This window comes from Oncorhynchus mykiss, chromosome 26 (genome assembly GCF_057628025.1).
Source record: "Oncorhynchus mykiss isolate SJ-2025 chromosome 26, ASM5762802v1, whole genome shotgun sequence".
Taxonomy (NCBI): domain Eukaryota; kingdom Metazoa; phylum Chordata; class Actinopteri; order Salmoniformes; family Salmonidae; genus Oncorhynchus; species Oncorhynchus mykiss.
Genome location: NC_143047.1, coordinates 46068934 through 46083267, shown reverse-complemented (window position 1 = coordinate 46083267; position 14334 = coordinate 46068934). Strand labels below are relative to the sequence as shown.

General features: G+C 50.3%; 1 protein-coding gene across 42 annotated transcripts in view; it reads left to right on the top strand.

Annotated features, from left to right (window-relative positions):
• Positions 1-14334, top strand: part of herc1 (HECT and RLD domain containing E3 ubiquitin protein ligase family member 1) — a 218697-nt gene that overhangs the window by 97220 nt on the left and 107143 nt on the right. For 34 of the 42 annotated variants that reach the window (XR_016492387.1, XR_016492384.1, XR_016492385.1 and 31 more), the window contains 5 exons: positions 5014-5177; positions 8081-8762; positions 12194-12476; positions 13338-13536; positions 13652-13818. Coding sequence is in view for 38 of the 42 variants with exons in the window: in XM_090223301.1 (XP_090079427.1) it covers positions 5014-5177; positions 8081-8762; positions 12194-12476; positions 13338-13536; positions 13652-13818 (1495 nt within the window). In the remaining 4 variants the exon portion in view is untranslated. The remainder of the gene's footprint in view (positions 1-5013; positions 5178-8080; positions 8763-12193; positions 12477-13337; positions 13537-13651; positions 13819-14334) is intronic. The other 8 variants (XM_090223303.1, XM_090223287.1, XM_090223302.1 and 5 more) reach the window with 1 other exon arrangement.

Here is a 14334-nt window from a genome sequence, read left to right as displayed (position 1 = left end):
CTTGACACCACACCTTGACACACCACACCTTGACACCACACCTTGACACACCACACCTTGACACCACACCTTGACACCACACCTTGACACACCACACCTTGACACCACACCTTGACACCACACCTTGACACCACACCTTGACACACCACACCTTGACACACCACACCTTGACACACCACACCTTGACACACCACACCTTGACACCCCACACCTTGACACACCACACCTTGACACACCACACCTTTACACACCACACCTTGACACACCACACCTTGACACCACACCTTGACACCACACCTTGACACACCACACCTTGACACACCACACCTTGACACACCACACCTTGACACACCACACCTTGACACACCACACCTTGACACACCACACCTTGACACCACACCTTGACACACCACACATTGACACCACACCTTACCACACCTTGACACACCACACCTTGACACCACACCTTGACACACCACACCTTGACACACCACACCTTGACACCACACCTTGACACACCACACCTTGACACACCACACCTTGACACCACACCTTGACACACCACACCTTGACACCACACCTTGACACACCACACCTTGACACCACACCTTGACACCACACCTTGACACACCACACCTTGACACCACACCTTGACACACCACACCTTGACACACCACACCTTCACACCCCACACCTTGACACACCACACCTTGACACACCACACCTTGACACACCACACCTTGACACCACACCTTGACACACCACACCTTGACACCACACCTTGACACCACACCTTGACACACCACACCTTGACACCACACCTTGACACCACAGCTTGACACCACACCTTGACACACCACACCTTGACACACCACACCTTGACACACCACACCTTGACACACCACACCTTGACACCCCACACCTTGACACACCACACCTTGACACACCACACCTTGACACACCACACCTTGACACACCACACCTTGACACACCACACCTTGACACCACACCTTGACACCACACCTTGACACCACACCTTGACACACCACACCTTGACACACCACACCTTGACACACCACACCTTGACACACCACACCTTGACACACCACACCTTGACACCACACCTTGACACACCACACCTTGACACCACACCTTGACACCACACCTTGACACACCACACCTTGACACACCACACCTTGACACACCACACCTTGACACACCACACCTTGACACACCACACCTTGACACACCACACCTTGACACACCACACCTTGACACACCACACCTTGACACCACACCTTGACACACCACACCTTGACACACCACACCTTGACACACCACACCTTGACACACCACACCTTGACACACCACACCTTGACACCCCACACCTTGACACACCACACCTTGACACACCACACCTTGACACCACACCTTGCCACACCACACCTTGACACACCACACCTTGACACCACACCTTGACACCCCACATCTTGACACCCCACACCTTGACACACCACACCTTGACACACCACACCTTGACACCACACCTTGACACACCACACCTTGACACCACACCTTGACACCACACCTTGACACCACACCTTGACACACCACACCTTGACACACCACACCTTGACACACCACACCTTGCCACACCACACCTTGACACACCTTGACACCACACCTTGACACCACACCTTGACACACCACACCTTGACACACCACACCTTGACACACCACACCTTGACACACCACACCTTGACACCACACCTTGACACACCACACCTTGACACCACACCTTGACACACCACACCTTGACACCACACCTTGACACCACACCTTGACACACCACACCTTGACACCACACCTTGCCACACCACACCTTGACGCACCACACCTTGACACACCACACCTTGACACCACACCTTGACACACCACACCTTGACACACCACACCTTGACACACCACACCTTGACACACCACACCTTGACACACCACACACCACACCTTGACACACCGCACCTTGACACACCACACCTTGACACCACACCTTGACACCACACCTTGACACCACACCTTGACACACCACACCTTGACACACCACACCTTGACACACCACACCTTGACACACCACACCTTGACACCACACCTTGACACACCACACCTTGACACCACACCTTGACACACCACACCTTGACACACCACACCTTGACACACCACACCTTGACAGACCACACCTTGACACACCACACCTTGACACCCCACACCTTGACACACCACACCTTGACACACCACACCTTGACACCACACCTTGCCACACCACACCTTGACACACCACACCTTGACACCACACCTTGACACCCCACATCTTGACACACCACACCTTGACACACCACACCTTGACACCACACCTTGACACACCACACCTTGACACCACACCTTGACACCACACCTTGACACCACACCTTGACACACCACACCTTGACACACCACACCTTGACACCACACCTTGCCACACCACACCTTGACACACCACACATTGACACCACACCTTGCCACACCACACCTTGACACACCACACCTTGACACCACACCTTGACACACCACACCTTGACACACCACACCTTGACACACCACACCTTGACACCACACCTTGACACACCACACCTTGACACACCACACCTTGACACACCACACCTTGACACCACACCTTGACACACCACACCTTGACACCACACCTTGACACACCACACCTTGACACCACACCTTGACACACCACACCTTGACACCACACCTTGACACACCACACCTTGACACACCACACCTTGACACACCACACCTTGACACACCACACCTTGACACACCACACCTTGACACCACACCTTGACACACCACACATTGACACCACACCTTGACACCACACCTTGACACACCACACCTTGACACACCACACCTTGACACCACACCTTGACACCACACCTTGACACACCACACCTTGACACCACACCTTGACACACCACACCTTGACACACCACACCTTGACACACCACACCTTGACACCACACCTTGACACACCACACCTTGACACACCACACCTTGACACACCACACCTTGACACACCACACCTTGACACACCACACCTTGACACCACACCTTGACACACCACACCTTAACACACCACACCTTGACACACCACACCTTGACACACCACACCTTGACACACCACACCTTGACACACCACACCTTGACACACCACACCTTGACACCACACCTTGACACCACACCTTGACACACCACACCTTGACACACCACACCTTGACAGACCACACCTTGACACACCACACCTTGACACCCCACACCTTGACACACCACACCTTGACACACCACACCTTGACACCACACCTTGCCACACCACACCTTGACACACCACACCTTGACACCACACCTTGACACCCCACATCTTGACACACCACACCTTGACACACCACACCTTGACACACCACACCTTGACACCACACCTTGACACCACACCTTGACACCACACCTTGACACACCACACCTTGACACACCACACCTTGACACCACACCTTGACACACCACACCTTGACACACCACACATTGACACCACACCTTGACACACCACACCTTGACACACCACACCTTGACACACCACACCTTGACACCACACCTTGACACACCACACCTTGACACACCACACCTTGACACCACACCTTGACACACCACACCTTGACACACCACACCTTGACACACCACACCTTGACACCACACCTTGACACACCACACCTTGACACCACACCTTGACACACCACACCTTGACACCACACCTTGACACCACACCTTGACACACCACACCTTGACACACCACACCTTGACACACCACACCTTGACACACCACACCTTGACACACCACACCTTGACACACCACACCTTGACACCACACCTTGACACACCACACCTTGACACCACACCTTGACACACCACACCTTGACACCACACCTTGACACACCACACCTTGACACACCACACCTTGACACCACACCTTGACACACCACACCTTGACACACCACACCTTGACACACCACACCTTGACACCACACCTTGCCACACCACACCTTGACACACCACACATTGACACACCACACCTTGACACACCACACCTTGACACCACACCTTGACACACCACACCTTGACACCACACCTTGACACACCACACCTTGACACACCACACCTTGACACACCACACCTTGACACACCACACCTTGACACCCCACACCTTGACACACCACACCTTGACACACCACACCTTGACACCACACCTTGCCACACCACACCTTGACACACCACACCTTGACACCACACCTTGACACCCCACACCTTGACACCCCACACCTTGACACACCACACCTTGACACACCACACCTTGACACACCACACCTTGACACTGCACCATGACAGCACCGCACCATGACAACACACCACCATGACAACACCGCACCATGACAACACACCACCATGACAACACCGCACCATGACAACACACCACCATGACAGCACCGCACCATGACAACACACCACCATGACAGCACCGCACCATGACAACACACCACCATGACAGCACCGCACCATGACAACACACCACCATGACAGCACCGCAACATGACAACATTTCACCTTGACAACACCGCACCATGACAACACACCAACATGACAGCACCGCAACATGACAACATTTCACCGTGACAACACCGCACCATGACAACACACCACCATGACAACATTTCACCATGACAACACAAGGCAGCTCTTATGTTGCAGTTCAAACTAAATCAACTACAGTATGTGTTGTAACATCAGGATATTTATATTGGTTATAACTGTGTAATTTACATGTCATATCTCTAAGTAGTGTGTGAACTACTTGTGAACTGGAGCAGCAGTTGCTATTTCAGAGGTCGCTGTCTGTCCTAAAGGCCTTCCGTGTTGAACTCTTAGGTGTGGCCTGTGCTGGCGGTGATGGGGGGTGCCGACGCAGGGCTGCGCGTTGGGGGGCGCTGTGTTCACAAACAGACCGGTCGGCATGCTACTCTCCTGGGCGTGGTGAAGGAGGGGAGCACCTCAGCCAAGGTGCAGTGGGACGAGGCTGAGATCACCATCAGGTATTAACATTATGGTTGACCCTGCAGGTCCTGGTACCCTGGTCCCAGATCTGTTTGTGCTCTCTTGTCTGATGGAATTCTCATGGCTTGACAATGGCAAGGGAATAGGCAGAAACTGATCTGAGACCAGGCTAAGGTATTGAGAGAAGCTGATCTGAGAACAGACTAAGGTATTGGTAGAAACTGATCTGAGAACAGGCTAAGGTCTTGATAGAAACGGATCTGAGAACAGGCTAAAGTCTTGATTGAAACTGATCTGAGACCAGGCTAAGATCTTGATAGAAACTGATCTGAGACCAGGCTAAAGTCTTGATAGAAACGGATCTGAGAACAGGCTAAGGTCTTGATAGAAACTGATCTGAGACCAGGCTAAGGTCTTGATAGAAACTGATCTGAGACCAGGCTAAGGTCTTGATAGAAACTGATCTGAGAACAGGCTAAGGTCTTGATAGAAACTGATCTGAGAACAGGCTTGAGAGAAGCAAAGCGAATTATTAGGGCTGGCACAATTATAGCATAATCTTTTCACAAACAATTATGGACAATAACCATGATCCCCCCCCCCCCCCCCCTTTCAAAAATAACCGTCATAATCGTCTGAATAAATATCTACACAGGCTGATAGATAGTATCTACACTGGCTGATAGATAGTATCTACACTGGCTGATAGATAGTATCTACACTGGCTGATAGATAGTATCTACACTGGCTGATAGATAGTATCTACACTGGCTGATAGATAGTATCTCTACACTGGCTGATAGATAGATACTATCTACACTGGCTGATAGATAGATACTATCTACACTGGCTGATAGATAGATACTATCTACACTGGCTGATAGATAGATACTATCTACACTGGCTGATGGATAGTATCTACACTGGCTGATGGATAGTATCTACACTGGCTGATGGATAGTATCTACACTGGCTGATAGATAGTATCTACACTGGCTGATAGATAGTATCTACACTGGCTGATAGATAGTATCTACACTGGCTGATAGATAGTATCTACACTGGCTGATAGATATACACTGGCTGACAGATATACACTGGCTATAGATATACACTGGCTGATAGATGCTATCTACACTGGCTGATAGATAGTATCTACACTGGCTGATAGATAGTATCTACACTGGCTGATAGATAGTATCTACACTGGCTGATAGATAGTATCTACACTGGCTGATAGATAGTATCTACACTGGCTGATAGATAGTATCTACACTGGCTGATGGATAGTATCTACACTGGCTGATGGATAGTATCTACACTGGCTGATAGATAATATCTACACTGGCTGACAGATGGTATCTACAGATTGTATCTACACTGGCTGATATATATAATCTACACTGGCTGACAGATATACACTGGCTATAGATATACACTGGCTGATAGATGCTATCTACACTGGCTGATAGATTGTATCTACACTGGCTGATAGATTGTATCTACACTGGCTGATGGATAGTATCTACACTGGCTGATGGATATACACTGGCTGATAGATATAATCTACACTGGCTGATAGATATACACTGGCTGATGGATAGTATCTACACTGGCTGATAGATATACACTGGCTGATAGATAGTACCTACACTGGCTGATAGATAGTATCTACACTGGCTGATAGATATACACTGGCTGATAGATAGTATCTACACTGGCTGATAGATAGTATCTACACTGGCTGATAGATATACACTGGCTGATAGATAATATCTACACTGGCTGTATTGACTGGCTATGTTCACATCAATATGCTGTAAACCTCCATCACCCAGCTCTGTTTCAGTACTTTCCTCCATAACCACCCACCCCACCATGCTTCTAACCACCATCATCCACTACCATTATTACCTCCTGTATAGTCATCCATTATCCTCCCAAGGACTTATCCACCATCATCCATATCCCGTATGTAACCTATTGACTCGTTCATTGACTGGTCCCTTCTCTGCATGGTACCATTGTACCGCCAGCCCTCCTCCACCCATCCACCTAGCCTGGTCCCAGATCTGTTAATGCAAGGCAAACTCCTGATGTGTCATTGTTGTCGTGCTAAACATTGACGTGACAAATCCATAAGGAGATAGCAAGAGAGTAGAAACAGACTGGCACCCAGGGCAGACTACAATCCCTCCCCCAGACTACCATCCCTCCCTCCCCCAGACTACCATCCATCCATCCCCCAGACTACCATCCATCCCCCAGACTACCATCAATCCCTCCCCCAGACTACCATCCATCCTTCCCCCAGACTACCATCCCTCCCTCCCCCAGACTACAATCCCTCCCCCAGACTACCATCCATCCCTCCCCCAGACTACCATCCATCCATCCCCCAGACTACCATCCATCCCTCCCCCAGACTACCATCCATCCCTCCCCCAGACTACCATCCATCCCTCCCCCAGACTACCATCCCTCCCTCCCCCAGACTACCATCCATCCCTCCCCCAGACTACCATCCATCCCCCAGACTACCATCCATCCCTCCCCCAGACTACTATCCATCCCTCCCCCAGACTACCATCCATCCCTCCCCCAGACTACCATCCCTCCCCCAGACTACCATCCCTCCCCCAGACTACCATCCCTCCCCCAGACTACCATCCATCCCCCAGACTACCATCCCTCCCCCAGACTACCATCCATCCATCCCCCAGACTACCATCCATCCCTCCCCCAGACTACCATCCATCCCTCCCCCAGACTACCATCCATCCATCCTCCAGACTACCATCCCTCCCCCAGACTACCATCCATCCCTCCCCCAGACTACCATCCATCCTCCACTCCTCTACCATGTCTTCCTCTCTTCCTCTCCTTCTCTCCTTACTCTGTGTTTCCTTTGTGTTCCTCCACCTCTGGTTCTTGGTTAAAGCTTCCCATCTTTCTGGTCGCCTAGTGACACTCCCCTGTACAACCTGGAGCCCTGCGAGCCGCTGCCCTTTGACGTGGCACGCTTCCGAGGCCTCACCGCTTCCCTGCTCCTCGACCTCACCTATCTCACCTCCATCCACGAGGACGCTGGGAAGCTGAGCGCCCGGCGCCACGAGAAGAGGCACCGTAGCAGCGGAGGCCACGATACGACGACGACGGCGACGACCGCCACGACAAACGACGACTTCAACAACAAAACTGGTGAGACGGAGCAGAGCCACCAACACAGGGTCTCCCCAGACCCCAAAGACACTACAACAACAACGGGGACCGTCACCACGACGACAACCTCTGATCTGAGGGTGTCACACAGCCTGGACGAGGTCAAAGCCCACGCGGTGCCCAACTCGAAATCAGAGAGCGAGATCTCCTCCTGCGCCTTGGACTCCCAACACCAGGGTGGAGGAGGACCAGAGACCCTCTCCCCTGCTCCTCAGACCCCCCAGGAGGGCAACAGGAAGAAGGGCCATGAGGGCCGAGGCCACGATGGCTCTCCCTCCTCAGGGGCCAGTCAGTCTGAGATCCATGCGGTGCAGCTGTCCTACCTCTACCTGGGGGCCATGAAGGCCCTCAGCACGCTGCTCTCCTGCTCCAAGTATGTTGAGCTGCTGCTCATACCCAAGGTTAGTAATCTGTCATCAGGGTTGTGGGTTCGAATCCCGCATTGCTCTCACATCATATAGTACCTCTCAGAGAAATGCGGAAAATGTCTCTGGCCCCAAGTATACTGAATATGTGTTTAGTCAATCAAAGTGTCTGCTATTGGCCCACTCTGTAATAGGTCCAGGTTCAATTACAGTGTCTGCTAATGGCCCACTCTGTAATAGGTCCAGGTTCAATTACAGTGTCTGCTAATGGCCCACTCTGTAATAGGTCCAGGTTCAATTACAGTGTCTGCTAATGGCCCACTCTGTAATAGGTCCAGGTTCAATCAAGGTGTCTGCTAATGGCCCACTCTGTAATAGGTCCAGGTTCAATTACAGTGTCTGCTAATGGCCCACTCTGTAATAGGTCCAGGTTCAATTACAGTGTCTGCTATTGGCCCACTCTGTAATAGGTCCAGGTTCAATCAAAGGTGTCTGCTAATGGCCCACTCTGTAATAGATCCAGGTTCAATTACAGTGTCTGCTAATGGCCCACTCTGTAATAGATCCAGGTTCAATTACAGTGTCTGCTAATGGCCCACTCTGTAATAGGTCCAGGTTCAATTCCAGTGTCTGCTAATGGCCCACTCTGTAATAGGTCCAGGTTCAATTACAGTGTCTGCTAATGGCCCACTCTGTAATAGGTCCAGGTTCAATTACAGTGTCTGCTAATGGCCCACTCTGTAATAGGTCCAGGTTCAATTACAGTGTCTGCTAATGGCCCACTCTGTAATAGGTCCAGGTTCAATCAAGGTGTCTGCTAATGGCCCACTCTGTAATAGGTCCAGGTTCAATCAAGGTGTCTGCTAATGGCCCACTCTGTAATAGGTCCAGGTTCAATTACAGTGTCTGCTAATGGCCCACTCTGTAATAGGTCCAGGTTCAATCAAGGTGTCTGCTATTGGCCCACTCTGTAATAGGTCCAGGTTCAATCAAGGTGTCTGCTAACGGCCCACTCTGTAATAGGTCCAGGTTCAATCAAGGTGTCTGCTATTGGCCCACTCTGTAATAGGTCCAGGTTCAATCAAAGGTGTCTGCTATTGGCCCACTCTGTAATAGATCCAGGTTCAATTACAGTGTCTGCTAATGGCCCACTCTGTAATAGGTCCAGGTTCAATTACAGTGTCTGCTATTGGCCCACTCTGTAATAGGTCCAGGTTCAATCAAAGGTGTCTGCTAATGGCCCACTCTGTAATAGATCCAGGTTCAATTACAGTGTCTGCTAATGGCCCACTCTGTAATAGATCCAGGTTCAATTACAGTGTCTGCTAATGGCCCACTCTGTATTAGGTCCAGGTTCAATTACAGTGTCTGCTATTGGCCCACTCTGTAATAGGTCCAGGTTCAATTACAGTGTCTGCTAATGGCCCACTCTGTAATAGGTCCAGGTTCAATTACAGTGTCTGCTAATGGCCCACTCTGTAATAGGTCCAGGTTCAATTACAGTGTCTGCTATTGGCCCACTCTGTAATAGGTCCAGGTTCAATCAAAGGTGTCTGCTAATGGCCCACTCTGTAATAGATCCAGGTTCAATTACAGTGTCTGCTAATGGCCCACTCTGTAATAGATCCAGGTTCAATTACAGTGTCTGCTAATGGCCCACTCTGTATTAGGTCCAGGTTCAATTACAGTGTCTGCTATTGGCCCACTCTGTAATAGGTCCAGGTTCAATTACAGTGTCTGCTAATGGCCCACTCTGTAATAGGTCCAGGTTCAATTACAGTGTCTGCTAATGGCCCACTCTGTAATAGGTCCAGGTTCAATTACAGTGTCTGCTATTGGCCCACTCTGTAATAGGTCCAGGTTCAATCAAAGGTGTCTGCTATTGGCCCACTCTGTAATAGATCCAGGTTCAATTACAGTGTCTGCTATTGGCCCACTCTGTAATAGATCCAGGTTCAATTACAGTGTCTGCTATTGGCCCACTCTGTAATAGATCCAGGTTCAATCAAGGTGTCTGCTATTGGCCCACTCTGTAATAGGTCCAGGTTCAATCAAGGTGTCTGCTAACGGCCCACTCTGTAATAGGTCCAGGTTCAATTAAGGTGTCTGCTATTGGCCCACTCTGTAATAGATCCAGGTTCAATTACAGTGTCTGCTAATGGCCCACTCTGTAATAGGTCCAGGTTCAATCAAGGTGTCTGCTATTGGCCCACTCTGTAATAGGTCCAGGTTCAATCAAGGTGTCTGCTAACGGCCCACTCTGTAATAGGTCCAGGTTCAATCAAGGTGTCTGCTATTGGCCCACTCTGTAATAGGTCCAGGTTCAATCAAAGGTGTCTGCTATTGGCCCACTCTGTAATAGATCCAGGTTCAATTACAGTGTCTGCTAATGGCCCACTCTGTAATAGGTCCAGGTTCAATCAAGGTGTCTGCTATTGGCCCACTCTGTAATAGGTCCAGGTTCAATCAAGGTGTCTGCTAACGGCCCACTCTGTAATAGGTCCAGGTTCAATCAAGGTGTCTGCTATTGGCCCACTCTGTAATAGGTCCAGGTTCAATCAAGGTGTCTGCTAACGGCCCACTCTGTAATAGGTCCAGGTTCAATCAAGGTGTCTGCTATTGGCCCACTCTGTAATAGGTCCAGGTTCAATCAAAGGTGTCTGCTATTGGCCCACTCTGTAATAGATCCAGGTTCAATTACAGTGTCTGCTAATGGCCCACTCTGTAATAGGTCCAGGTTCAATTACAGTGTCTGCTATTGGCCCACTCTGTAATAGGTCCAGGTTCAATCAAAGGTGTCTGCTAATGGCCCACTCTGTAATAGATCCAGGTTCAATTACAGTGTCTGCTAATGGCCCACTCTGTAATAGATCCAGGTTCAATTACAGTGTCTGCTAATGGCCCACTCTGTAATAGGTCCAGGTTCAATTACAGTGTCTGCTATTGGCCCACTCTGTAATAGGTCCAGGTTCAATCAAGGTGTCTGCTAATGGCCCACTCTGTAATAGGTCCAGGTTCAATCAAGGTGTCTGCTAATGGCCCACTCTGTAATAGGTCCAGGTTCAATTAGTGTCTGCTATTGGCCCACTCTGTAATAGGTCCAGGTTCAATCAAAGGTGTCTGCTATTGGCCCACTCTGTAATAGATCCAGGTTCAATTACAGTGTCTGCTATTGGCCCACTCTGTAATAGATCCAGGTTCAATTACAGTGTCTGCTATTGGCTCACTCTGTAATAGATCCAGGTTCAATCAAGGTGTCTGCTATTGGCCCACTCTGTAATAGGTCCAGGTTCAATCAAGGTGTCTGCTAACGGCCCACTCTGTAATAGGTCCAGGTTCAATTAAAGTGTCTGCTAATGACCCACTCTGTAATAGGTCCAGGTTCAATTACAGTGTCTGCTAATGGCCCACTCTGTAATAGGTCCAGGTTCAATTACAGTGTCTGCTAATGGCCCACTCTGTAATAGGTCCAGGCTCAGCCGGAGCCTGCTCCCAGTGGACACAATGCAGACCTGAACGCCGGGTCCACTCCTAGTGGCGCAGCGCCCTCGCCCGTGTGCCAGGAGGAAGTTGAGATGAGGGCGGCACTGCAGTTCCTGATGCGTCACATGGTCAAGCGGGCCGTGATGAGGTCACCCATCAAGCGGGCGTTAGGATTGGCCGATTTGGAGAGGGCTCAGGCCATGATCTATAAATTGGTGGTCAGCGGGCTGCTGGACGAACACTGCAGTGGGGGCAAGTCCAGACCTGGTGAGTAACACTGAGGGAAGTAACATGTTGTTTGTTAGGGAAGGCTTTTCCATCTCTGGCCCTGGACTGGGGTCTTCCTGGGGTCTTCCTGGGGCCCTCCTGGGGTCTTCCTGGGGCCTTCCTGGGGTCTTCCTGGGGTCTTCCTGGGGTTTTCCTGGGGCCCTCCTGGGGCCTTCCTGGGGTCTTCCTGGGGCCTTCCTGGGGCCCTCCTGGGGTTTTCCTGGGGTTTTCCTGGGGCCTTCCTGGGGTCTTCATGGGGTCTTCCTGGGTCCTTCCTGGGGCCCTCCTGGGGTCTTCCTGGGGTCTAAACATATATTGATGTGGTTGACAACACATCCAGGATTACAAGCTAGCTAGCTACTTACCTTGAAGGCTTCTCAGTCGATCTGATGTTGTAACGTGTCAAGAAATTTAAAGAGAAAAAAAACTCTGTACTAACTCTGTTCTAACTCTGTAACTCTGTTCTAACTCTGTTCTATCTCTGTACTAACTCTGTTCTAACTCTGTTCTAACTCTGATCTAACTCTGATCTAACTCTGATCTAACTCTGATCTAACTCTGTAACTCTGTTCTAACTCTGTTCTAACTCTGTTCTAACTCTGTAACTCTGTACTAACTCTGTTCTAACTCTGTACTAACTCTGTACTAACTCTGTACTAACTCTGTACTAACTCTGATCTAACTCTGTTCTAACTCTGTTCTAACTCTGTTCTAACTCTACTAACTCTGTTCTAATTCTGTTCTAACTCTGTTCTAACTCTGTTCTAACTCTGTTCTAACTCTGTACTAACTCTGTACTAACTCTGTTCTAACCCTGTAACTCTGTACTAAGTGTGTGTGGTCTCTCTTCCGGTGTGTTAGCTGACCCAGAGTGTGAGGAGGGTGTGCAGGGAGAGCAGCAGGCTCAGACCCCCATCACCACCAGCCCCTCTGCCTCCAGCACCACCTCCTTCATGAGCTCCTCTCTGGAGGACACGACCACAGCCACTACACCTGTTACTGACACAGAGACCGTCCCTGCCTCGGAGTCCCCTGGGGTCATGCCTCTTAGCCTGCTCAGGTAAATAGAACCTCTATATACACACACACACACACACACACACACACACACACACACACACACACACACACACTGTGGATACCTTTTAAAGTCAAGCCATGTCTCGTCTTCACAGGCAGATGTTCTCAAGCTACCCAACCACCACTCTGCTGCCAACGCGTCGTGCCCAGACGCCCCCGGTGTCTTCTCTCCCCACGTCTCCCTCTGATGAGGTGGGCCGGAGACAGAGCCTCTCCTCCCCTGAGACCCAGACCTCCAGACCAGCCAACAGGACAGGGACATGTATGTACTACACACATAGACACAGAGCCTCTCCTCCCCTGAGACCCAGACCTCCAGACCAGCCAACAGGACCGGGACATGTATGTACTACACACATAGACACAGAGCCTCTCCTCCCCTGAGACCCAGACCTCCAGACCAGCCAACAGGACAGGGACATGTATGTACTACACACATAGACACAGAGCCTCTCCTCCCCTGAGACCCAGACCTCCAGACCAGCCAACAGGACAGGGACATGTATGTACTACACACACACACACACACACACACACACACACACACATATATAGACACAGAGCCTCTCCTCCCCTGAGACCCAGACCTCCAGACCATGGTAACATCCTGTTTGTCTCTGTATGTGATGGTAACATCCTGTTTGTCTCTGTATGTGATGGTAAAATCCTGTTTGTCTCTCTATGTGATGGTAACATCCTGTTTGTCTCTGTATGTGATGGTAACATCCAGTTTGTCTCTGTATGTGATGGTAACATCCTGTTGGTCTCTGTATGTGAT